The following is a 26,924-nucleotide window of genomic DNA, read 5'->3' as shown; positions in this document are numbered from 1 at the left end:
TATGCTGTTGCATATCTTTAAGAGGAAGTTCTGAGTTCAGGTCCGTTTTAAAAGGAAATAAATATGGCAGCCTCCATATCCCACTCGCTTCAGTTGTCCTTTAACTGCTCCATGCCTAACCTTAAAGGGACTCTGTAACAAAAATGTCATTGGGTTTTCTACCATCCTACAGGTTCCTAAACCTATTATAATGTGCTCTGGCTTACTGCAGCACTTTATACTATCACCATCTCTGTAATAAATCAGCTTATCTTTCCCCTGTCGGACTTGTCATCCTGTGTCTGGAAGGCTGCCAACTCTTCAGTGTGATCTGCTATGCATGCCCCCTCTATGCACACTCCCCTGTGTGTGTGTGTGTTTATTTACATTAGCCAGCTTTTCTCTGATCTCTTATCTTTTACAAGCTGGATAAATCCTCTGTTCACATACTGATGAGTCACATACTGCAGAATTACAGACAACCGGGCAGAGCTGTCTATAAGAAACAAACAATTAGCTTGTAACTCTTCAGTGAGCTGCAGGGGGAAAGACACACACAAATGATCTCTTGAGATTCAAAAGGAATGCTGTATACAGCCTGCTTGTGTATGAATGTATTTTCTATGTGTGGACATACTGTACATCAACCTACTTCCTGTTTTGGTGGCCATTTTGTTTGTTTACAAACAAACTTTTTAAAACTGTTTTTAACTACTTTTAATGCGGCGAGGAGCGGCGAAATTGTGACAGAGGGTAATAGGAGATGTCCCCTAACGCACTGGTATGTTTACTTTTGTGCGATTTTAACAATACAGATTCTCTTTAAAAGCCAGCCTTAACCCATCTAACACCCTAAACCCCCTCGCTGATGCCGTAGGCAGTAATAATAAAAGCCGCGATTAGCAGCAATGAAGGTATTATGGTGCCAGCTATATATCAGCTGCCATAATTACCATAATTACAGCAATCTGCTTGTTATTTTCTCTGAAACAACTCATACATGTATTACTCTGTTTTCCCTGAAGCTAATCTCTGATCATGTGCTTCATCATTGTAGGCTCATTTTACTTTGCTCAGGTTTACCGTCTCCGGAGACAAAAGTAGATACTTACCTCAGTAGTTCAAAGCCCTTTGGATAGTCCAGAGACTTCCCCGATCCTCCTGCAGCCCACCGTTCCAGTGCAAGGTCCCTATTGACATATTGAACAAGGGCTTGCCAAATATGCTCTTGTAGCTGCACTCCTGTGGCTGGATAGTGTAGTGGTTAAGGGCTCTGCCTCTGACACAGGCGACCTGGGTTTGAATCTCAGCTCTGCCTGTTCAGTAAGCCAGCACCTATTCAGTAGGAGACCTTAGGCAAGTCTCCCTAACTGCTACTGCCTATAGAGCGCGCCCTAGTGGCTGCAGCTCTGGCACTTGGAGTCCGCCAGGAGAAAAGCACGATATAAATGTTATTTGTCTTGTCTTGTCTATGTACATGTACATGCGCATCCATACTGTGCAATCACAACTACGGTCCACGCATGCCAAGCAGAATAATTATTTTTTCTTTGTGCATGATTATTATTATTCCTTTTTTTGTATAGCGCTTTTCTCAAAGCGCTTGCGAGGCAGCCACTAGAGCGCACTCCGTAGGCAGTAGCCGTGTTATGGAGTCTTGCCCAAAGAGCTCCTTACTGAATAGGTGCTGGCTTACTGAACAGGAAGAGCCGAGATTTGAACCCAGGTCTCCTGTGTCAGAGGCAGAGCCCTTAACGGTTACACTATCCAGCCACTACATTCTCCTGGGCATACTCAGACTGTACTTGCACATGCCCAGTATGGATGCACTCGTACACGGACAGGAACGCGGCCAAAAGAAGAGGAGGTTTCGGGGTAGCAGTGGCCCCCTCAAGGAGAATCTAGGAAACCTCTGGACCAACCAGAGTCTTCCCACTACCAGATACTGACTTTTAATTCTTTCTTCGTCACAGGTTTGCTTTGAGTTGGACATTTTCATCTGCTGTCTGGGGTAACAATAAAAAATGTTTCATTTGCTTGGAGAACGTCATTATTCCATCCTTGAATTTTAAAATACATAACCAGAACTAGTTATGATGTAAACTCATTCACCCATTCTGAATGCTTTAACGTAACAAATCTTGACTCTTGTACAACAAAGTCTTAATAAGGAATTGGGTTACTTTTTGGAGTCCAAGTTTTGTGAAATGCCCTCTTGTTGTGTTTTGTAACCCATAATTATTTTATATTCTCCCCCAACCATCCTATCTTCCAGAGGTGGGATCACCCTCACAGCATGACAATCGGTGCCTATCAGCACTTTCTTTATATCTAAAACGTTTTCCACACAGAGAACACAAAAATGGCTTCTCTCCCGTATGAACTCTCTGGTGGATAAGCAGAACGGACTTTGCCGTAAAACCTTTCCCACACTCCGAACAGGTAAAGGGATAGGCTCCAGTGTGAGTTGCCTGATGCCTGACCAGACCTGATTTTTGTGCAAACGTTTTCCCACACTCAGAACAGGAATATGGGTGGAAACCAGTGTGTGTTCTCTTATGTCTAACAAGAGTCGACTTTTGAGTAAAACTTTTTCCGCACTGATGACAGGAGAATGGCTTCTCTCCAGAGTGAGTCCTCTTATGTGCGTCAAGATTTGACTTCTTCAAAAAACGTCTCCCGCAGGCAGAACAGGAGTATGGCTTCTCACCCGTGTGGATAGATTGATGGCTAACAAGATTGTGTTTGTACGAAAATATTCTATCACACTGAAGACACGAATATACTTTCCATTTCCCATACGTTATTTGATGGGCATCAAAATTAGATGTGGCCTTCAAGTCATCTCCATAATTATGAGTCCTCTGGTGAGAAAGAAGAACGTCCATCTGAGTGCAAGACTGACCGAGGTCTGAAGACTGACATGTTCCACCAGTTGGAGAAGGAAGATGTGAGGCAGTCATGGAATGATCAGTAGCAGAAGGAACTAATGGAGCATTGTCACTGTGAAGTTCTAAGTGTAGATTTGTATTAAGAAGGCTTCCTTGTGATGAATCAGATGTGATAGCAGCATCATCTATTTCACCAGCTGGAGAGATCACAGGACAGTCCACCATGTTACTCCTTATCTGTTGTTCATCTACAACAGTGGGGAAATTAAAAACAGTGTCTCCATGATATTAACAATATCATAACCACATACTGTCTCTCTATTACCTCTAATAGGGGCTGGTGGCTATTGACTCCCCCACTCGGCACATACTGTCTCTCCATTACTGCTAACAGAGGCTGATGTCTCCTGACTCCCCCACTGGGCACATACTCTCTCCCCATTACTTCTAATAGGGGCTGATGTCTCCTGACTCCCCCACTGGGCACATACTGTCTCCCTATTACTTCTAATAGAGGCTGATGTCTCCTGACTCCCCCCACTGGGAACATACTGTCTCCCCATTACTTCTAATAGGGGCTGATGTCTCCTGATTCCCTCACTGGGCACATACTGCCTCCCCATTACTTCTAATAGGGGCTGATGTCTCCTGGCTCCCCCCACTGGGCACATACTGTCTTCCCATTACTTCTAATAGGGGCTGATGTCTCCTGGCTCCCCCCACTGGGCACATACTGTCTTCCCATTACTTCTAATAGGGGCTGAAGTCTCCTGACTCCCCCACTGGCCACATTCTGTTTCCCCATTACTTCTAATAGGGGCTGAAGTCTCCTGACTCCCCCACTGGCCACATACTGTCTCCCCATTACTTCTAATAGGGGCTGATGTCTCCTGACTCCCCCACTGGGCACATACTGTCTCCCCATTACTTCTAATAGGGGCTGATGTCTCCTGACTCCCCCACTGGGCACATACTGTCTCCCCATTACTTCTAATAGGGGCTGATGTCTCCTGACTCCCCCCACTGGCCACCTACTGTCTCTTTATAACTTCTAATAGCGTTGATGTCTCCTTACTCCCACTTGGCACATACCTTACTGTCTCCCAATTACTTCTAATAGGAGCTGATGTCTCCTGACTCCCCCACTGGCCACATACTGTCTCCCCATTACTTCTAATAGGGGCTGATGTCTCCTGACTCCCCCACTGGGCACATACTGTCTCCCCATTACTCCTAATAGGGGCTGATGTCTCCTGACTCCCCCACTGGGCACATACTGTCTCCTCATTACTTCTAATAGGGGCTGATGTTGCCTGACTCCCCCACTGGCCACATACTGTCTCCCAATTACTTTTAATAGGGGCTGATATCTCCTGACTCCCCCACTGGCAAATACTGTCTCCCCATTACTTCTAATAGAGGCTGATGTCTCCTGACTCCCCCCACTGGCCACCTACTGTCTCTTTATAACTTCTAATAGCGTTGATGTCTCCTTACTCCCACTTGGCACATACCTTACTGTCTCCCAATTACTTCTAATAGGAGCTGATGTCTCCTGACTCCCCCACTGGCCACATACTGTCTCCCCATTACTTCTAATAGGGGCTGATGTCTCCTGACTCCCCCACTGGGCACATACTGTCTCCTCATTACTTCTAATAGGGGCTGATGTCTCCTGACTCCCCCACCGGCCACATACTGTCTCCCCATTACTTCTAATAGAGGCTGATGTCTACTGACTGCCCCACTGGCAAATACTGTCTCCCCATTACTTCTAATAGAGGCTAATGGCTCCTGACTCCCTCCATTGGGCACATACTGTCTCTAGAGGCTGATGTCTCCTGACTCCCCCTCTGGCCACATAGTGTCCCCCCATTACTTCTAATAGGGGCTGATGTCTCCTGACTCCCCCACTGGCCACCTACTGTCTCTCTATAACTTCTAATAGCACTGATGTCTCCTCACTCCCACTTGGCACATACAGTACTGTCTCCCCATTACTTCTAATAGGAGCTGATGTCTCCTGACTCCCCCACTGGGCACATACTGTCTCCCCATTACTTCTAATAGGAGCTGATGTCTCCTGACTCCCCCACTGGCCACATACTGTCTCCCCATTACTTCTAATAGGGGCTGATGTCTCCTGACTCCCCACTGGGCACATACTTTCTCCCCATTACTTCTAATAGGGGCTGATACCTCCTGACTCCCCCACTGGCCACCTACTGTCTCTCTATAACTTCTAATAGCGTTGATGTCTCCTTACTCCCACTTGGCACATACCTTACTGTCTCCCAATTACTTCTAATAGGAGCTGATTTCTCCTGACTCCCCCACTGGCCACATACTGTCCCCCCATTTCTTCTAATAGAGGCTGATGTCTTCTGACTCCCCCACTGGGCACATACTGTCTCCCCATTACTTCTAATAGGGGCTGATGTCTCCTGACTCCCCCACTGGCCACATACTGTCTTCTCATTACTTCTAATAGGGGCTGGTGTCTTCTGACTCCTCCACTGGGCACATACTGTCTCCCCGTTATTTCTAATAGGGGCTGGTGTCTTCTGACTCCCCCACTGACCACATAATGTCTCTCCATTATTTCTAACAGAAGGTCAAGTGTCCTTATCCAATTAATGGACACATATTCCATAATTAGCGGTTGATGATTCCTGACTCCCCCAATAGGCACAAACTATATGTCGAGTTGTTTTAATAGAGGCTGATAGCGCCATTCCCACCACTGAGAGTTTACCCATTACTTTCTACTGGAGTGAGTTTACTTTAGTGGCTGAACAGAAACATTGACTGTCTCTTCTTTATTTGGTATTTAATCCTCACCTGAGCTGTTCTTTGAAGGAATTTCTTCACCCATAAACAACTCATCACTCCTCGCAGATGGTTCTTCTTCATCAGGTTCTACTTTAACCACAACCACATCTTCACCCTACAAAGAAAACAAACCACTTTCAACATTAAGGCTTTTTCAATTCCTGCTGGTAACCAGTAACCTCCAAATATTTGAGAGTCTGCGGGAATGTGACCATCCCAGCTCGGTTTTTTATAATAGCAGCTGCTGTTTGGTCGCTCTTCTTGGATAGTTGTGAGGACTGCAGGGTCCTTGTGTCTATAAACCCCAAAGGGTATAGACTATGCTAAAAACACTGGTGGAGGCCCCTTGTTGATAGACAACAACTAAAGCTACTATATAGGTGAGAAGTATAAGGTCTTACTTTCCCAAAAGAACAAACCAATAATTAATTTAAAAGGTATTCATTCCTGCACAATAGACATTGCGTTTCACTGGTCTTGGCCCACTTCATCAGTTCAATAAAAGTGCCCGAGATACTGTCGGTTCGTCTCACCTATATAATAGCTTTAGTTGTTGTCTATCATCAAGAGCGCCTACACCAGTGTTTTTAAAGTGTACCTGATATGGAGGGAAATTGTTTTTTTTTTTATACATACCAGGGGCTTCTTCCAGCTCCCTTCGGCCTGATCAATCCCTCATGCGTTCCTCTGCCGCGTGCAGCCTCTGCAATCAGCCCAGTAATTCTGCAGGCCAGTCGGCGCAGGCGCAGTGCGGCCAAGCGTGCTCCCCCGTCTCACGGCTGGGAGTGTATTGTGCAGATGCAGAACTCTACCTGTGACGGGAGCATGATAGAGCAGTGCACGCGGGTGGGCCACGCATGTGCAGTAAGCCCCCAACTCCCGCAATTACTGGGCTGGATTGCGGAGGCTGCAGGCAGCGGAGGAGGACGGTGAAGGACTAATCAGATTAAAGGGGGCTGGAGGAAGCCCCAGGTATGTTTAAAACTTTTTTATTATATCGTCTCAGGTACACTTTAAGCACTCTCAACATTCTCATATTTATAGCTTCAGTTAAATAACAACAAAATCTAGTCAGTATACCAGTGTGGAAGATATGTTCATCCATCACTTACCTGATAATATTGGGGGATGGTGAGATTTTCCTGTACACAATCCTGGGAATAAAGAGGACCAGTACATCTCTCTGGAGGGTTACTGTTACCAGATACATCTGTAGGAAACACACACACTGAGTGAATACATTGTTTCTACGTGTTCATCAGATGATGGGAGAATCTAGGTAGACCCTCCATGCTACTCAATACTTCCTATGACTTTAAAGTCTCCCCTTACCTAGTAATGGAAGGGGTGACTCTTTCTCTATGGTGATATCCTTGTAGAGATCTTTGTATCCTTCTAAATACTCCCACTCCTCCATGGAGAAATACACAGCAACATCCTGACACCTTATAGGAACCTGCCACACATAATCACACAGTCATCATCTGGACTGGACACACCCTTTCTGTTACAGTATCATATCCCATAATTCCCCTGCACAGCTCACCTCTCCTGTCAGCAGCTCAATCATTTTCTTGATGACTTCTAGAATCTTCTTGTCATTATTTCTCTTGGGTAACAGAGATGATGGGTCATCAAACTTCTTATTTAGGGGTCCATAGTCCTTTGTAACAGATTTAAAGGAAATATGTGCAATTATTCTAAAATTGCTAAATATAAATATATATATATATATATATATATATATATATATATATATATATATATATATATATATATATATATATATATATATATATATATATATCATTGCTACACAAACCATTCCCTAACTTGACATTATTAAGATTAAATTTCCACTTAAATTTGCAGCCAGCTAAATGTGTGCAAAATGTACAGTAAGCTTAGTTTACGACACATTGCAACCATGTCAACAGAACTCTGGTGTAATGATTGTTCTGACCTGGATGTGCCCATTTCAACACCTGCACAAATTCGCTAACCAGCAAGCTCATGGTGACCCAGAGTTCTGGGTCACCATGAGCTTGCTGGTTAGTCTGTACCTCTCGGTGTTACAAGCCCTACTGCATAGAGCCAAATTAATCCATACCATGATGAGGATCAAACAATCCGAAACAGTCTGTATGCATGTTGGATTATTATGGCTCTGTACAAATTAACAAGCTGACACATCATTGCATTCCAGCGGTTCTGGAGGTGTGTTTAGCTGCTAAGGGTACAGTGGTTAATTTGCATATATTCAGTAGTGTTGCTCTGGGAGACATCTCAAGCTCACTCCAACCTGAATTATCGCAAATTCTTTCTGTTTTAAGAAAGCAAACTTTTGTTTTTCACAAATTCGCTGACTGGTACAAAAAAACTCTAATACTCCTACCTGCCATTTTATTATAAAACAATTATAATTTGCTTGACGTTTACGCGCACTGAAAGACAAAGTAGGCAAAATAAAATAATGGCAGCCATTAGTTTGTTGCAATCTATGAAGCTGCACTGAATACATTGTATTTCTGTCAACAAAAGTGGTATTTCATGATATTGTAATTTATTAAAATTGTCCTCACCTCTTCAGTCATTTTTATTAATACTGATAAGAGTGATGTCATGTGACTCTCCCAGAATCCTCCTCATCTCTCCAGCAAGATCTACCTTTTGTTAATTAAGAATGTCATATGAACAGGGCTGGGAGAAAGTTCTCTAGCACTAGAGAACCCGTCCCAAGTGTAGATAGCAAATGTGCCCCCAGTATTAGGTAGGTCTTCCCCCAGTATTAGGTAGTAAACTTCCAAAGTTAGATAGCCAGATGAGCCCCAGTATTAGGCAGCTCCCCTCCTCAGTTTAGATAATTAAATGTACCCCCAGTATTAGGCAGCCCATAAACATGCAGAGTCACGAGAACTTTTACAGCTGAGCTAGCGATTTTACATATGGCTGGGCGAGGGGGGGGGCCTCAAGTTTGTGCACCCAGAGGCTGGTGCCTCCTCAGCCTCTGCCTCATCCCAGCCCGGCATGTGACACACAGAATTCTCACCTCTCCAGTCAGCAGATAGATGATTTCCAGGCTGAGGTTTAAGATCACCTCAGTCTTGTCCTTTTCACTGTCCATTGAAGAAATCACATCGCTTTCACAAAGCAGTGACTCAGGGTGTGGAGACTTGAGAATAACCATTTTCTGCAGATGACAGTAACTTCATCCTGCAAACACAATGACAGAGCAAATGTGTTTCAATGTATACTAGCTATATTTGTACACGTTTATAAAACCTTGATACATCCTGCTGCAGTGTACAGAAAATACATAACTAGTACCCTCAGTCCCTGCACCAGAGGCGCTTACACTCCTCTGGTCATCACCACAGTAACACATTATTATACATCCACTAGCCACTAGCCATTAGGCCCGTTTGTTAATTAACGGTCACTAGGTCGGTTGCGGCCCCACGCGTGTGAATGTCTGCCGCTCGCCTGTTCGCACACGCCTAGTTTCCAAGCGCGCATGTCCGCGGCCCTGACCACACACAGGCAGCTGCCCATACGCCCGTGGCCCCTGGTGCACGGGCGCAAGGCGTTGCCCATGCGCAGTACTGTTTACGCACATAGAAGCAGGCGGACGCTCACACCAGCGGCTTTATTAGATAGGATAATAGGATATGGCTCTGATTAAAAGCCCATACCCACTATGTGATTTTCAGGGCGATTTTTCCAACAGCCTGCGATTTTTTGAGCAATCGTTTCCACAATCACGCTACATGGGTACAAAGGCGCGACTAGGAAAATGATGCTTTGCGACGTGAGACGATACCGGCCATCATGGTGGATCGTATCTTTAAGATCCCTGATGACTCCCATGGAAAGTGCCATGATAGTTTGAACTCTCGTTCCCGCCCGGCACAGGAACATGGATTGGGGAACCTTGTTCGTCGGACGGAGTTGCTGTGAGGTTCCCCGATCCATTGTCAGGCGACTCTTTAGCTTTACATATTACAGAGTACATACATAGGACCATCCACATTTATCCTTATACACATTTATCCTTAGAAAAAAATTATATTGACATAGCATCCCACTGGGAACTGAACTCACCACTCCAGTAATGCCTAGTATACACCATACAATTTTCTGTTTAGATTTTCTGTAAAGGCTCGTACACACATCAGATTTTTTCAAACGACCGATTGTTTGGACGTTTGAACGTCTGGTCTTTTGGACGTCAAATCGGGCGTGTGTACGGTTGGTCGTTCAGCTGATAAGACGGCTTTTACGACCAACCGTACACACGCCCGATCTGACGTCCAAACGACCGGACGTTCAAATGTCCAAACGACCGGTCATTTGGAAAAATTCGATGTGTGTATGTACCTTTAAGCCCAATCTACACGATCCGATTCTTTGTACAATTCGATTACGATTCTATTTACGATCCGATTAAATCTGACATGTCCGATCGGGATTCAATTTGATTCAATTCGATTTGCCATTGTTTTGCAATGGCAAATCGAATTGAATTGAATCCTGATCGGACATGTTGGATTTAATCGAATCGTAAAAAGAATCGGATCGTGTAGATTGGGCTTAAGATTATTTTCTGAAGAGGCTGGTCATTACCTCTGGTGCATTGTCTTCTGGTTATCTCCTGGTAAGTAGAACAATGCCTAATTGCTATGCAGTTAGATGTTGGAAATTATCTATCTGGCAGGTAAATCTAATGCTGGGCATACATGGCTCGATTTTGCTGCTTGATCGATTCCCTGCTCGATTCTCTTTTCTTCTGTTCCTTTTTCTTATCTTTTTCCATTGTCCTCAATGCAGAATCAAGCAGCAAAATGACCGGGCGGGAAATCGGACGTGTCGGAAATGATCTATCGAGCCATCTAAATGACTCAGAATCGAGCCGTGTATTCTCAGCATTACAGAAAATTGTATGGTGTGTACCTAGCATAAAAGGTGCCCACTAATGATACAATATTGATTGTACAATCTTACCAAATCTACATAGTAGTAAACAATGAATGGATACTTTAGGTAGTCTCCAATATTACACAGAAATGGTAACATTTTACAATAAAGATTGGGAGCTGATATTGTTGAGGTGACCCAGTGGGAAACCTCAAATGGATCAGTTCTCCATTCACAGAACCCTTTACAACGTGAAGTTTTGTAATTGGCCGAATAGTTTGGGTGTAGTTATTATTGCTTGCTCTCCAAAACCTAAAAGTTGTAGATGCCGCTGTCATTGGAGAACTGTTGAAACAGCAGCTAATCACATTTGTGGAATTTCACTATGAGTTTTCCCACCGGGTCACCTTAACCATAATAGCGCCCTAGATTGTATCATTAGTGGGCACCTTGACCCCACTGTTCCCGGACTGTTGCCATTTTGATGTAAGGTGGCTCTGAACTCTTGCATAGGACACAAGGAAAACAGAGAGAAACGAACCATGTGTGTTCTTAGAGAGAAGAGCCTGTCTAATCCATTCTCTCATCTTTAAGTAATCACAAGTGTAATTTGATCTCTCAGCTGTGACAGCACAGGAATTCTAAAAACTGTGTAGGAGGTGCCCTAATGGATCTAATAATAGCTTAGAATATCTATAAGTATGTAGATCTTACCTCTTTAAGGATGGCAGTTGCAGTAGGGTATTGTACCGTGTTAGCCATCAGTAAAAGCAAGAAGTTTTAAATGGTATTATTCTGATTTAAAACTTTTTGCTCTTAAGGATAAACTACAAAGGTAAGTATACTTTTTATTCATGCACATATTCGCTGCTGTCAATCACTATCACGTTGTTTGGAGAATTCTGCGCAGGCACAGAACTACTGCACCTGCACAGAATGCTTTAGACAACTTGAGAGTGATTGACAGTGGAAGATGCAGTAGATGCTGATCTGGTGAGGTCGGCATCTGAAACGGAGGGCATCCCAGGACCATGGAGCTGCGGCGAGGGACATATCGGCTGCCAGGGGCGGGAGGAAACCCCGGGTAAGTAAAGCTCATTTTTTTTTCAGTTCCCTAATGATTCCTTTAAAAAGGAAATAAATATGGCAGCCACCATATAACTCTCAGCTCTGGTTCACTTTAAGCTCCTCTGAAATAGTCATACTTATTCCTCTCCATACTTCTGATTTACACAATAGGATTTATATTTATAATAACTATATCATACAGCATATGTGAAATGTTACTGATTTCCAGGGATGGCCTCAGATCTTTAATTGACATCCTTGCTGGACAAATCCATACTATTTTCAACATAATTCCTTTATCTACAGCATAGTGTACAATACTTAAATCTGCTATCTTAATATAAAACAGCATAATATAATTAAATCATACACACAGTAATGATATAATAATACAGCAGAAAAATAACATAGTGGTAAATAGTTATATAAAAAAATGTATATACATTACAGTAATCCTGTAGAATTATATGTGCTCCCTAGAGCTTCTCCCCAGCTCAATACACAGCACACATTATCCATAGCAGGAAACAGACCTCTGGCAAACATGGGGATTCTGGGAGTTGTAGTCAGCAAAGCATGTCATGCATGCACTCTGGTGGACCACAACAAAATGGACGTCCTTGTACTACCCTAGTGCACAGAAACCAAAAGCTGGTAAAATTATTGTTAAAATACAAATAGCATGCAAAGTATCCCTTTCATACTATACAAAAATAAATAGAACATGTTGAGTGGAGAAAATAAAATGTAAAATAGGAGTATTAAACATCATTGTGACTACTAGTTAGGCTACAACAGAATGGCTGCTTAAACAGGGATTTTGAAAGGGGTGATGATAGCCAGAGTCCTCCGAGATGTTAGATACAAAGGGAGTGGCGGCCATTTTGCCGTGGCCCATCAGCTGGTGTCACACACAGGACTGGAGAGACAGCTGAATAGAAGCTGATGAATGAAAGGTGCAGCAGAGCTTTGAGAAGAGCTGCCTGGGAAGGGTAACACTTATTATCATTACAGTCATTTTACATGCTTGCTCACCTCTCTGAATTTAAAGTGAACTTAAACTGGGGAAAAATAAAAAAGACTTTAAATTACCTGGCGCTTCTACCAACCCCCTGCAGCCTCCCAGTGCCTGCACAGTCACTAAATGATCCTCTGATTACCCGCAACGCCCTAGTTTTGTTTTATTGCATTTCCCGGGTCCACGCGCCTCCTGATTGCGTTGCTGTTAACGGGAGCGCTCTACCCACACGCAGTACGAAAGGATCTCTACTGCGCATGTGCAGAACGCTCCCGGTGAGTGACGACCGCACATGCGCAGTAGCCTCTCGACTCGCCAGTTGAGAGAGTCATTGCGGGAGACTGGAGGAATGCTTAGTGACAGTGCGGGCACAGGGTGGCTGGAGGGGGCTGAGAGAAGCCCTAGATAAATTAAAGTCTTTTTTTCCCCTCAATTTAGGTTTCATTTAACTACATAAAGACTGCCCCACGCCAACGGGCGTAGACGCGGCGGCAGCCCCAGGACCGCCTAACACCAATTGGCATCAGGTCCTGGAGCCGGCTATTGAAGGAGATCGCGCGCATCTCCTTCTCGGGAGGGCAATCGGCAGACTGTTAGACGGCGTAATCGCTGTCTATTTACTTGTACAGCGCTGCAAACGGCAGCAGCGCTGTACTGGGGACAGCCGTGTGACACGGCTGTCCCCTCCATAGGCTGGACAGTGATCGGCTGTCATAGGCTGAAGCCTATGACAGCTGATCACACTAATTGGCTGGCGGTGGGAGGGAGGGAGCAGGGGAAAAGAGATTAAAAAAAGGCTTTTTTTTTTTTAAAGGAAATAAATATTCATATATAAAAAAAATAAACAACTGTGGAGCGATCAGACCCCACCAACAGAGAGCTCTGTTGGTGGGGGAAAAGGGGGGCAGGATCACTCGTGTGCTGTGTTGTGCGGTCCTGCAGCTTGGCCTTAAAGCTGCAGTGGCCAATTTGGGAAAAAAACAGGCTGGTCTTGGGTTTAACACTGCGGTCCTCAAGTGGTTAAAGAGTACATGAGCTGAAGCTCGAGTACACCACATCAGATATTTACCTAAAGAGAGGGAAGCTTCAGGATCCTATTGAGGTTTCCCTCCCTGCTGTGTTGTCCCCGTCACTGAGCACGGCCCCCAGGAGATTCTTCTATTCAGTGCATTGTCGCTAATCCTATCGGGGTCGCACAGCTCTTCTTCCTGATGCAGGGATGCGCAATAGCCGACCCAGCCTGCCCGCGCATGCGCAGTAAGCCGGAGCTGCGGGCGCCATGGTACTGCGCATACATGGCCAGGCTCGCACAGCCCCACATCATGATGAATAGCTGCGCAGCTCCGACGTGGAGGGGGGCCGCGCTTAACAACCGGGGATTTAGATCGGCGAGGAAAGCCTCAGTAGGGACCTGAGGCTTCCCTCTATCAAGGTATGTATTTAATTTTGATCCTGAGCTTCAGCTTAGGATCACTTTAAGGGACAGATCCAAGTGTTGGAGATTCATCCCTAAAATTTTGCTGGATGGCAGTATTTACTAGGTGTGTCCTAAAGACTTTTTAGCCATATTTAGAGTTAGCATCATAGAAATAAGTGTATTTATTTAAAGTAACACAAAGTGGATGGGGTGTGTCAGCACCCTGGAGCAAAAGATACAAGAGAGAAAACCGGAGCCCAATGGTGCAGAATGTCAAAGTAACACAATGTGTGGAAAGAATTAAGCAAAAGGTCTACTCGCAAAGGTGGGTTGCTAGGGGCAACCGACCACTGGCAGCAGGTGGAGACAATGAACCCGACTCCACTCGGGGTGGTCCGTCAGGACCTCGGCTGGTCGCTCTCCTTGATAAAAAAAAAGCACTAGGCTCGTGTAAAAACACCAAAGCTAATGCTTATACCCCTTCAACGGGGGACGTTCAGGGGTAGATTTAGCACATATAGGGGATAAAGAGGTGCCCTGGTTGTATAAAATACGTTAAAAACAACTAAAAATGAACAAGTGAGGTGGCTTACTTCAGAGACGAAATTCTTAGACAAAGTATTTTTTAATAACAAAGCAAAGCCTGTGCTTTGTTCTTTATTATTTATATTTATTTGTTCTTTATTAACCTTCCTGGCGGTAACCCCGATGCGCCAGCACACCGATCGCCGCCGCCCCGCGCCCGATCGCCGCTATCCGTTGCGGCGCGCGGCCCCCCCCCCCCCAGACCCCGTGCACTGCCTGGACAATCAGTGCCAGGCAGCGCCGAGGGGTGGATCGGGACTCTCAATGACGTCGCTGACGTCGGTGACGTCATCCCGCCCTCCAGGAAGCCCTCCAGGAAGCCCTCCAGGAAATCCCGTTCTTTGAACGGGATTTCCTGATCGGAGATCGCCGAAGGCGATCAAAGCGGGCGGGGGGATGCCGCTGAGCAGCGGCTATCATGTAGCGAGCCCTGGGCTCGCTACATGATTTAACAAAAAAAAAAAAAAACTGCCGCGCTGCCTCCTGGCGGAATTTTTCATACCGCCAGGAGGGTTAAAGAAAAACTGAGGTGGGGAAAAAGATGAGTTTTACTTACCCAGGGCTTCTTCCAGTCTCCCGTAGTCTTTGAGGTCTCTTGTTGTCCTCTGGGTCCCCTCTGTTGTGCTGCTGTCTCCCTCCGAAAAATCGCCGACTAGTCAAGTCACGGGCTTCTACGCATGAGCGGCCCCATCTTCGTGCTTCCTCGATCGTGCTCCCACGGACAGGCACATTATGCACAGTGTGTTAAGACTTGTAACTGCGCATGCACAGAATGCTCACGACAACAGGAGCACAACCGAGAAGGTACGCCACTAGGACCGCTCATGCGCAGTACCCTGCAACTAGACTAGTCCGCATTCTCTCCAAGGGGGGCAGCAGCACAACAAAGGAGACCTGGAGAATCTGATTAAATCAGCGTCATAGTTACATAATTATTTGGGTTGAAAAAAGACATACGTCCATCGAGTTCAACCAGAGTCCATCGAGTTCAATGTCCCAACGCGTCATTTTGCCTGGACTTCACTGTAGCAGAGCAGGGGAAGGTGACGTTTTATGAGGCTTTTCTGCATCCCTTTAGATTTTAAAATCTGTATACTGTTATGTAGAAGAGCTCCCCCTGGTGGCTGCAGCACATCTAAAGGGATGTCGGGGATTCACTGCACAGAAAACCCGGACTCATACACACAGACTCACAGCTTCCTGCCTCACCGCTGAGCAGGGCTTAGTGTATTGAAGCATGTTTGTTTGGTAAATTACCGAACCTCTACCTCATGGTGGGAATCTAGTTCATTTGGGGAAAAAAATGTAAAATACCATATTCAGTATTTTACTAAACGAAATAATTTTACCAAACTGTCTTTAGTGAATTGAGGCCAATGTGGCAAACATGGATCAATCTGCAGACGTTTTTTCAAAAGATTTCACCATTTACCATCCTATAGTAATTTTGATTGATTTTTGTCACCAATCAATCGAGTCATTTCCTGTCTGAGTCAGGACTGAGTCAGCCACTTACATACCTGATATTTAATGCTTTCAGGCAGAGAAAGAAAAAAAAGGATTACAGCATAGTTATGTGTGCGCTAGGCACTGTACATACCCATGTCTATCTCATCATGTCACATGTCACTTCGGGTATCCTTTGACATACCTAATGTGTTTGAAATCAGTTCCATCATTTTTATATATAGGATCCTAACACATTGGTCATGATTCACAAAGCTTTTTCCTCTGTTTTCACCTTATCTATGCTACCATTTTATGCTCCCAAAGAGCAAAAATATAATATAATTAAGGTAAGAAAAGTAATATTGAAATGAAGATAATCAGGAACAACTTACTTTGAGTGATTATTTTGCTTGTAAATGTGCTGAAAGGTTAGTTTTATCATTTAGGTGATAAGTCATTTATGAGAAGCTTTGTCAATAGAGCCCAATAAAGCATAGCTAAAGTGAGAGGGATATGGAGGCTGTGAAATGTATTTCAGTTTAACTATTTAAAGACCATGGGCTTAAACCCCCCTAAAGACCAGGCCATTTTTTACAAAATAGGCCACTGCAGCTTCAAGGCCTCGCTGCAGCGCCGTACAACTCAGTGATCCTCCCCCCCCCCCATTTCTGCCCACCAACAGAGCTCTCTGTTGGTGGGCTGTGATGGCTCCCCCAATGTTTGTTTATTTTTTTTACAAATATTTCTGTTTATTTTTATAATAAATTTCTTATTTTTTTTTTATTTCCCAATCCCTCCCTCCCCTAGCCTACCCCTAGCGTACTGGCGCGCGATCTCCTGCTAATCCCCGCCCCAGGACTTTACGCTGATCGGCGTTAGGTGGTCCTGGGGCTGCCGCTGCAGCCACGCCCATCAGTGTGATGCGGTCGGCAACAAGTTAAACGCTCCTCTGCACACTGAGAGAGCGTCTCGCTCTCCTTCCAGCGTCATGACCCCAGAGGTCACGAAAGTGAAAGCAACTTGCTGCAGGCCAACGGAGTGGTGGAGAGTGGCAGAGATGGCAGCTACCTAATCCGCACAGCCCCCCGGATCAGGTAACATAGGTTTTTTTTTTTTATTTTATGTACCCAACTTGGGCTCTCTTCAACCACTTCAGAACCATAGGCTTACACACCCTAGTGACCAGGCTATTTTGTACAATTTAGGGCTCTGCAGCTTTAATAGCTTGCTGCAGAGCCATATAACCTCGCACACATATGAATCCCCCCCACCCTTTTCTGCCCACCAATAGAGCTTTCTGTTGGTGGGCTCTGATTAGTGCTGCAGTATTTTTTTCCTCCCGCCCCTCCCTCCCCCCGCCAGCCACTGACAGCGATCGGCTGTCATAGGCATCAGTCTACGAGAGCCGATCGCCCTTAAAGGGAACCTAAACTGAGAGGGATATGGATGTTTCCTTTTAAACAATACCAGTTGCCTGGCAGCCCTGCTGATCTCATTATCTGCAGTAGTGGCTGAATCACACACCTGAAACAAGCATGCAGCTAATCCAGTCTGACTTTAGTCAGAGCACCTGATCTGCATGCTTGTTGAGGGGCTGTGGCTAAAAGTATTAGAGACACAGGATCAGCAGGAGAGTCAGGCAACTGGTATTATTTTAAAAGGAAAAATCCATATCCTTCTCAGTTTAGGTTCCCTTTAAGCCTCCCTAGTACAGCGCTGCCGTAGATTGCAGCGCTGTACAATGTAAATAGACGGCGATCGCCGTGGGGAGACCGATGATGTAGCGGAGCTCCTTCATTCAAGCAGAGATGCGTGCGCAGATCTCCTGAAAATCCCCGCCCAAGGACTTGATGCCAATTGGCATTAGGTGGTCCTAGGGCTGCCAGTTTCTCAATGCCTATCGGCGTTAGGCAGTTGGGAAGCAGTTAAATACAGTACGTTAGCCTCCATATCCCTCTCACTTCAGGTGTATTTCAAAGGGAGCCTGAACTGAACTAAAATTGGCAGCCTTTTACTTACCTGGTTCTTCTTCCAGCCCCCCCCCCCGTAATCTGTGAGGTCCCTAGGTATCCTCTTAGTCCCCTCCATTCTCCTGCTGACGGCTTCTTTACATGTTTTACCCAAAAACGCGTCACAGCGATGCACCTGCGTGGCCCTGTTCATTCACCCTGTTTGATTGTGCTCCCAGCGTTGGGTGAACTCAGCACCTGCGGGGTTTTCGAAAGAATGAAATGTGTAGAGCTCTCATGGTGCCGGTAGTGCAATCAAGTAGGACTGAACTGACAAGATCCTGCGGGCACAGTTCAGCTTCTACTGTGTTGATTACCAGTTTATGATTAAAACGTTCTAGAGGTATTCTTAGAAAGATTAGTGATTATATAATTTCTATAGTATAGCACAGATGTGTTTGTTTCTAAATCCAATGTATAATCATGTTTGTTAACATTCTGTGCAGGTCCATTGTGTCTGTAAGGACCATAATCCTCTTCATCAGTTATAATGGACCCAGGTAGAACAGACGACAGGATGACCGAGACGATACTGAAGCTCACCCTGGAGATCATCTTCCTGCTAACTGGAGAGGTGAGGAGGTTTGTGGGAGTGTCACATGACCTCACTCTTATCTTCACTAATAAAACACACCTGACTGGAGAGGTGAGGAGGATTCTGGGAGTGTCACATGACATCACTCTTATCTCCACTAATAAAACACACACCTCACTGGAGAGAGGTGAGGAGGATTCTGGGAGTGTCACATGACATCACTCTTATCTCCACTAATAAAACACACACCTCACTGGAGTGGTGAGGAGAAATATGGGAGCTTCACATGATGTCACTCTTATCACTGTTAATGAAACACAGACCTGGCTTGATAGGTGAGGAAGATTCTGTGAGTGTCACATGCCTAATAAAGAGGGACACTTAAGCCACACCCATGCCACACCCTTACTTATGCCCTAGACACACCCCTAGTCACGCATAACATAAAGATTTCATAACAAAAATACGTTCTTTTATAATTTATATCATGCTGGTCCTTTCTATCCTGGTTCATTTTCCTTGATATTAACATTTGAAACTAAGAAATATATCAATTTGAAGGACGGGAATAAAGTTTATAGTCAAGTAAACACATTTTCCAGTAGTAAAATACATATATTTACATAGATCTGTACATTAGCCTTGAAAGAGGGACAAATGAAGGATAAAGAGGGACAGAGGGACAGGGCTCTCAAAGAGGGACTGTCCCTCCAAAAGAGGCATAGTTGGGAGCTATGCACATGACATCACTCTTGTCTCTATTAATAAAAAGGACTCGACTGGAGAGATGAGGATTCCAGGAGTGTCACATGACATTGCTGTCATTTCTGTTATTAAAACACAGGTCTTACTGGAACGGTGAAGGAGATTTTGTTTTCCAGAGTTGTTATAGAATAGTAAGCCATATGCTTTTTCTTATTTAGGATTACGGACCTATAACAAAGTCCATGTGTCCCTCTTCAACACCTGAGAGAAACAACAAAAAGATTTTGGAAGCCACCAAGAAGATTCTCAAGCTACTAGTGAGGGAGGTGAGCAGTGCTGGGAATTTTGGGAAGTTACTCAGTTAACACAACGGATGTATCTGGATTGTGACTGTATCATTGCGTGTTTCAGGTTCCTATTAGGTGTCAGGATGTTACTGTCTATTTCTCCATGGAGGAGTGGCAGTATATAGAAGGACACAAGGATCTCTACAAGCATGTGATGATGGAGAATGAGTCTCCCCTCAAGTCACTGGGTAAGATGAGACTTTAGAATATCTTGTAAAGGAGAGAGCAGTATGGAGGGTCCACCTACAACCTCCATAATTCTACCTAATAAAAGCCCTGGGATTTGGGCCCATGTCAGCTGCTGCAGGCACGAAGCTGCAGCCTTGCCAAGCACGTGGGTGAGTGTGCACGGATGTGCGCAGGCGGCCGTGGACACTGGCAGTCATTCTAATGCCTGTTTTTGAAATGGGCCTAACTGACTAGTCTGTTATAAAGATATAGAGAAAAATAATTCAGTTAGTGTGTGTGTTTCTTACAGATGCATCCAGTAACAGAAACCCACTAGACATCTGCACAGGTCCTCCTTATTCATGGCAATGTACACAGGATTATCAGGTAGGTGGATGAAAAAGACCTTAACCACCCTGACGCATAGCAATAGGACAAGTCACTAGTCTCCAGGCATGCGTCGATCACAAACTGTTAGCAGAGGCATTGAGCCCCGAACCAACTCTGGTGACATGTCTTGTACATGCATTGAAGGCTTTACTCACTATCTCACACACTCTTCTGGCTTCTATTTGCTTTTGATGAAACTGACTATATTTGACAAGCCATTCAACAACCTTGGCAGTTTAACTTGGCAGAGTGCTGCCGAGAGCAATTTTTTTCCTGGCCCCACTCATTGCCTCATGACCCCCCACCTCTGTGCATAGCAACAGAGCATGTCACTTGTCTCCAGGCATGGGTCGGCCATGGACTGTCACCAGAGGAATTGAGCTTCAAACCTTCTCTGGTGACATGTCTCATACATGTGTAGGAGGCTTTACTCACTCTCTTACACATTCTTTTGGCTTCTATTTGCTTTTCAGCAATTTGACAAACTCTTTAACGAGCTCATTTAACTCTTCCTGTACTGAAAAACAGAAAGGGACTTCAGTCAATTTTTAGTAGAGCTAGTATAATTTGTGCCTATGTTAATCTCATCATGATCCTGATGCCCAAACCTTTGGGAAATTGCCACATACAGTGCACCGCAATATTAGCGGTACTAACGACAGAGGATTACCATATGTTGCGCAATTAGCACAAACTGCAGTGCAGTGGTAGTATGATCGTTGCTATGGTAACGTGCATTACACAAGCAATGTAACGTGTGTTACTCATGTGCCATGGGCCTTGCTAGTTGTGCAACATGCAGTACTCTGCTGGTGTTTGTACCGGTAATATTGTGCAGGGTTTGTGTATGCAAATTTACATTGTTTGATGGAATTGTGCAGTCCAAGGACTTTATGTGCAACCATGAAGAGTTAATCGAATGGACTGTGAGAATGCCCCCACATGCCCCCACATTTAGCTGAATTCGGATGAAACAGCTTTAAGCATAGCCATTTAATGCACATACAATTTATTGTGCATGCCATGTGATTTTCAGAGTGTACTTTATTATATGTGTTGAGGAGGTTCATATCATTGTTCTTAATTGTTTGTATAGATAGTCTGTTTCACACTTTATTATTTAAAAATATCAGTCATATTTACTTTTTTGATAGAAATAAAATGAGTTTGTTATACCATATGTTTGTCCTTCTCAGAAAGATTGAGTTGGACTCAAACTAAGATGCCTTTTCCCATCTCTCCTTTCCCATTACCGTATTTATAAAGTGCGGTACTCTGCTGGCGTGTGTACCGGTAATATTGTGCACTTCTTACTGTCAATTCATTTATCTGGCCCCATGTCACATATATCACTTCAGATGTGCTTTAAAGCAAATTGCAAATAAACTCTAGATAATTAATTGTATGTGTAGTAGCAAAAGTATATAGAACTGTACTGGTGTTCCATATTATTTTCATAGTATGGTGCTAAATTGTGAATGAAATGTGCACAGCAGCCATGTCAGTGTGATGGAAATCCTGGTTTATTTACCTCCTAACAAAAGAACCCATTACTTTAGGAGCCTTAGAGCACTCTCTTGCTATCAGCATTGTTTGCGCAGCCAGATAAAAGTGTTTAGTCTTATACTTACTTTTCAGGAGAGCTGAATTCCACTTGCTGTTTGTCTCATTTACATAAATAACAATATTGGTGCTGTAATGCCTGGTACACACATGCAATTTCCCATCAGATAGACAGGAAGAATCGATTATTTCCGGTCTGATTTGATTTCCGATTGTTTTTCTGATCAAATTTGTATAAAAGTGATTGGAAAATCGATCAGCAAGACGATCGAAATTTAGATCGGGCCTGTTGGAAATAATTGTTCAAACCCGTCTATCTGACAGGAAATTGCATGGCGTGTGCCTACAATTGCTGTGCAAAAAGATGCAACAAACGCCTTCAGACAAGACATCAGTATACCAGTGAGAACACTGAAAATGCTTTGGCTCTTTTGTAGAGTGAAGATTTGGTTGTTGCTAAAACCGAATCTGATGAAAGAGATTCTTCAGATGGATCCAGTAACAGAGACCCACCAGAGAGATGGGCAGGTCCTCTTTATTCCTGGGATACCACACAGGTACATCCACAGAGCTTAGATATTTACAAGATACATTGACTTATTGAGAGCCATAATTAAGACTCCCAAGGATCCTCTATTTTCTTGATGAGACAGCAGTGCAGTTTTTTTGGACAAACGCGTGTTTAAGCTCCTCCTTCTCCTAACCTCCCATCACTTCCCATGCCATAAGGTAGTTGGGAGAAGCTGGAACAGCTTTTCCCACTATATGTGTAGTCCCCAGGTTACATACGTCCCAAGTTACATGCAACCCGCCAATAGAAACAGCATGCCCGTCGCAATGATGCCACTACCGTGCCAAAGGAGCAGAAGATGTAGAGTGTGGTGAGCTTGTTGCAGCTGTGTGGGGCATTTTTAGTTTGAGTAAACATAGAGGGGGATACTGGTGGATGGCAGTGGATACAAGGGATGGCAGTGGTGGCACAGAGGGTGGTAAGTTGCGGCTGGAAGAGTCACAGAGGGGTAATGACAGCTGGAGAAACCACAGAAGAGTACAAGGGTGGCACATGGGGACACAGGAGACTCAGAGGGGAGCAGTGACATTGAAAGCAGAAAGGAGGACACAGGCATCACAATGGGCAGTAATGGGGACATAGAGACAGTGGTGGCACACAGTGGAGGCACATGGGAACACAGGAGTCAGAAGGTGACACTAGAGGCAGAGGAGAGCCTATTGTTCTATCTTACATACAAATTCAGCTTAAGAACAAACCTACAGTTCTTATCTCATTTATTAACCTGAGACAACCTGTACAAAAGGCTGCTTTGCTCACCTCCTCCTTGTGCTGCTGACAGTAAAGTATCTAAAGTGAAATGAATGTGCCCAGTTTAACTTCCTTGGAGCCCCCTGTAGTCCTCCTGGTCCCTTGCAGTAATTCCGCACTGCTCCGATCAGCCGTTGTCCGAGTGGACTACAGCACATGCGCGATCTTGGCCCTGTGCCTCCTCGATCATGCTCCCACGGCCAAAAGTGTCTGGCACATGCGCAGTAGCAACTTTTACGCACTGTGCAAGCACAGAACAGTGCATCGACTACGAGGGACCAGAACAACTACAGAGGGCTAGGAGAAACCATAGGCATAAACTGGGCATATATTGTTCACTATAGGTTCCTTTGAACTATTTGTATCCAGCCCTGCAGCTTACATCTCAACTGATCTTCCTTTATCCTACCATACCCCATGTCTTAATGAATGCCTTAATTTAAAGAGCAGTGGGAAATGGTTTCTTACTCCAGTAGGTGCAAGGTTCTGAAAGGAACAAGCTTTTGGCTTTTAATACAATTGAGAGGGTATGGGAATGGATAAACACTATTTTACACCCTGGTCAAGGAAGGAAATAGGCAGGAAGATGATACTGCTGTATCTGTAATGCTGGCTACAAAGAGTGTGGTGGGTTCAGGTGATCATCTCTGTGCTGGGAAAGCGACTGCCGCACTTCTGGCTGCTAGGAGCTACAGAACCCAGCCAGACTGATACACTCAACATATTTGATGCAAATATGCAATTATTATTATTGATTTATAAAGCGCCAACATATTCCGTGGCGTTGTACAAAGTAAGAAACAAACATGGGGTACATAATAATACAGACAATGGTGTACACCAATATACAAGATACATAATTTGTGACAAAATACAAAAAATGATATAACATACAGAATACAAAATACAGAATTGGTAATGATAAAAGTGATAAAGTGATAAAAGTAACATGATGAATAAAATGTATAATGATTTCCAAGACACAAAAGGGGGAGAGAGCCCTGCCCTTGCGGGCTTATAATCTAAAGGGAATGGGGGGAAAGAAGAGAAAGGGTAGTATGCAATAAAATATATAGAGGCAGAGTGTTTTAGGATACCTAGTAGGAGTGCATTTTGGTCTCAGGACAAAGGGAAGTGGCCTAAGGTAGCGCATATGCTTGTCGGAACAAATTATTTTTTAGAGAGCGTTTAAAGGTAACAAAGGTTGGTGAGTGACAGATGTGTTGTGGGAGGGCATTCCAGAGGAGGGGTGAAGTGCGTGATAAATCTTGTAAGCGTGAATGTGAGGAAGTGATTCTAGAGGAGGACAACAGAAGATCATGTGCAGATCTGAGATTGCGATTGGGTTTGTATCTGGAAATTAGTGAGGATATGTACCGGGGAGAGAGATTTTGGAGAGCTTTGTAGGTTAGCCTTAGGAGTTTGAACTGGATCCTCTGGTTAATTGGCAGCCAGTGAAGAGCTTGACAGAGAGAGTCAGCAGAGGAAGATCGAGAAGAAAGATGAATGAGACGAGCAGCTGAGTTCAGTACCGACTGGAGTGGGACCAGTTTGTTAGAAGGCAATGCCCATTTAACCATTATAGGCTTAAAACATTGAAGTAGGACTTTAATCATTCATAACTAAATAAATACGTATTGTTGTTGTTTGAGAAAGTTTGCAATTTAAACCTTTTGAAACAAATTAACACATCAGACACTTACAATTATTCTGCATTATGTATTGTATAGCATGATGGATTGACTGTTGTTAAAGTAGAAGATGATGACATCTTTGGAAAAGACACATTGATGTCCAGTGCCTACCCTGGTCTTCAGAGCAACAACCAACCTGATGTTTCTCAGATGTCTCATGGAGGAGATAAAAGCCTTTCATTAGCTCATTGTGATCCTTGTCTTCCTCATTTGACAGACCACATTTTGCCACAACCTCCTCCAGCAGACAAGGCTTTCACTTGCCCCGAATGTGGGAAATGTTTTGTGCAGGAGTCCTATTTGGTCTACCATCGCAGAATCCACACTGAAGAAAGGCCCTATTCTTGTTCACAGTGTGAAAGGACCTTTACAGACAAGTCCCACCTCACCAAGCACGAACAGACTCACTCTGGAGAACGGCCCCATTCATGTCCAGAGTGTGGTAAATCCTTTGCCCTGAAATCCGTCCTTGTAGCCCATCTTCGGACCCACTCAGGGGAGAAGCCGTACTCATGCTCTGTGTGTGAAAAACGGTTTGGTAAGACGTCCCACCTTCAGAACCACATGGCCACTCACACAGGGGAGAAATCCTTCTGGTGTTCAGAATGTGGAAAAGGTTTCACACAGAGGTCCTTTCTGGCCACTCATCAAAGAGTCCACACTGGAGAAAAACCATATTCCTGTCACTTATGTGGGAAGTGCTTTTCAATAAAGTCTGTCCTCACCAGCCACCAGAAGACTCACTCCGGAGAGAAGCCATTTTCCTGCTCTGAGTGTGGCAAGTGTTTCACCAAGAAGGCCAACCTCCTTGACCATCAGAACGTTCACACTGGAAGAAAGCCATTCTCCTGTCCCGAGTGTGGCAAGTGCTTTGCCAAGAAAGCCAACCTCCTTGACCATCAGAATATTCATTCTGGAGATAGGCGGTTCTCATGCTCAGGGTGTGGTCGAGCTTTTACTCAAAAGACTTGTCTGCAGAGGCACCTGAAAACTCATGCTGAACCATTACCTTATATGTGTTTCAATTGTGGCAGTGTCTTTACATCCAAACTGAGACTTGTTGACCATTGGAAGGTGTGCCAAAAGCCGGGTTCCGAGTGATTGACAGAGAGAGATACTCTTGTTAATCCTAGTTCCTAGAGCAGTCTGTTATTGGCAGGTTTATTTCAGGATGGGAATAAATGTTTTCTGAGTTTTGCCTAGGAGGTTAAGATGTGAGAGAGTTAGATTTTACAGAAAGTACTCATAACTTAACGTACTCCAGAGGCAAAGAAATAAATCTCTCTTTACTTACCTGGGGCTTCTTCCAGCCCCTAGAAGTCCTTTGGGCCCCTCGCCGCAGCTCCAGTCTTCCCTGGTGTCCCACTGGCCGTCTGTAAGTTTTGTCGACCACTCAGCGGGTTCTGCATCTGCGCATGCGTGGGAGCATCCAAGCGCATACGGCCTGCATAGTACGCATCCGATGACGTGGACACGTTCACGTGCATGCAAGCACTTTCACAGAAGCGCCAACCTGCCGATGGGTCGGCGATACTTACTTTGGCCAGTGGGACACCGGAGAGGACCAGAGCTACGGCAAAGGACCCAAAGGACTTCTGGGTCTGGAAGAAGCACCAGGTAAGTAAAAAAAATGTATTTCTTCACCTCGGGAATCCTTTAAAGAAGTTAATGTTTAAGTAATATGTGAGTAATTTTATTGGTGTCTGTTAATATTGCAAAAACTCTGTTTCTGTTTCAGTGTATTTCTTTGTAGGGAGTAAAATAAGTGGCTGAAAAGATGGTGCAGGAAGGAAGGGTTTGTGTAGTTGGACTCTGCAAAGGCTTTTGACACGGTTCCCCTCAATAGCCTGGTGAAAAGGCTGAAAATAGAGAGACTAGGTAAAAATGTGTGTATTTGGATAGAGAACTGGTTTAGGAACAGAAGGCAAAGAGTGGTGGTAAACGGGTCATATCGAAATGGGAAACTGTTAGCAGTGGGGTCCTGCAAGGGTCAGGACTACCGTAGGTCAAATCCTTTTCAATGTATTTATTTATTAATG

General features: G+C 44.5%; 2 protein-coding genes across 5 annotated transcripts in view; one reads left to right on the top strand and one right to left on the bottom strand.

The window, feature by feature from the left end:
- Positions 1-12,202, bottom strand: part of LOC137536840 (oocyte zinc finger protein XlCOF7.1-like) — a 39,335-nt gene extending 27,133 nt beyond the window's left edge. Inside the window, exons 1-7 of the mRNA XM_068259029.1 lie at positions 12,128-12,202; positions 8,752-8,915; positions 7,249-7,365; positions 7,035-7,158; positions 6,815-6,912; positions 5,712-5,817; positions 2,246-3,118 (exon numbers count right to left, since the gene is read on the bottom strand). Coding sequence (XP_068115130.1) covers positions 2,246-3,118; positions 5,712-5,817; positions 6,815-6,912; positions 7,035-7,158; positions 7,249-7,365; positions 8,752-8,889 — 1,456 coding nt within the window. The 5' untranslated portion in view covers positions 8,890-8,915; positions 12,128-12,202. The remainder of the gene's footprint in view (positions 1-2,245; positions 3,119-5,711; positions 5,818-6,814; positions 6,913-7,034; positions 7,159-7,248; positions 7,366-8,751; positions 8,916-12,127) is intronic.
- A 66-nt stretch (positions 12,203-12,268) lies between these two features.
- Positions 12,269-26,429, top strand: LOC137534602 (gastrula zinc finger protein XlCGF57.1-like). Of its 4 annotated transcripts, none has more exons than XM_068256186.1 (7): positions 12,269-12,338; positions 18,609-18,736; positions 19,621-19,728; positions 19,814-19,937; positions 20,228-20,304; positions 22,308-22,427; positions 24,922-26,429. In XM_068256186.1, the coding sequence occupies exons 2-7, from the start codon at positions 18,653-18,655 to the stop codon at positions 25,984-25,986; spliced, it is 1,578 nt and encodes a 525-aa protein (XP_068112287.1). In that variant the 5' UTR covers positions 12,269-12,338; positions 18,609-18,652; the 3' UTR covers positions 25,987-26,429. The 4 variants fall into 4 exon arrangements, with proteins under 4 accessions (XP_068112287.1, XP_068112290.1, XP_068112289.1 ...); XM_068256188.1 differs by having other exon boundaries at positions 12,288-12,338; positions 18,627-18,736; XM_068256187.1 differs by lacking the exon at positions 12,269-12,338 and adding an exon at positions 12,634-12,676 and having other exon boundaries at positions 18,627-18,736.
- Positions 26,430-26,924: the final 495 nt, after the last annotated feature.

The sequence above is a fragment of the Hyperolius riggenbachi genome, chromosome 10 (genome assembly GCF_040937935.1).
Source record: "Hyperolius riggenbachi isolate aHypRig1 chromosome 10, aHypRig1.pri, whole genome shotgun sequence".
Classification (NCBI taxonomy): domain Eukaryota; kingdom Metazoa; phylum Chordata; class Amphibia; order Anura; family Hyperoliidae; genus Hyperolius; species Hyperolius riggenbachi.
The sequence above is the reverse complement of the archived record's forward strand: the minus strand, read 5'-3'. Positions and strand labels throughout refer to the sequence as shown.

Excerpts from the sequence above, each read along its gene's own strand:
- LOC137534602 (XM_068256186.1), top strand. The coding sequence starts at position 18,653 with ATGGACCCAGGTAGAACAGACGACAGGATGACCGAGACGATACTGAAG. Across the intron at positions 18,737-19,620 it reads TCTTCCTGCTAACTGGAGAG|GATTACGGACCTATAACAAA; the intron begins GTGAGGAGGTTT and ends TTTCTTATTTAG. Across the intron at positions 22,428-24,921 it reads ATTCCTGGGATACCACACAG|CATGATGGATTGACTGTTGT; the intron begins GTACATCCACAG and ends TGTATTGTATAG.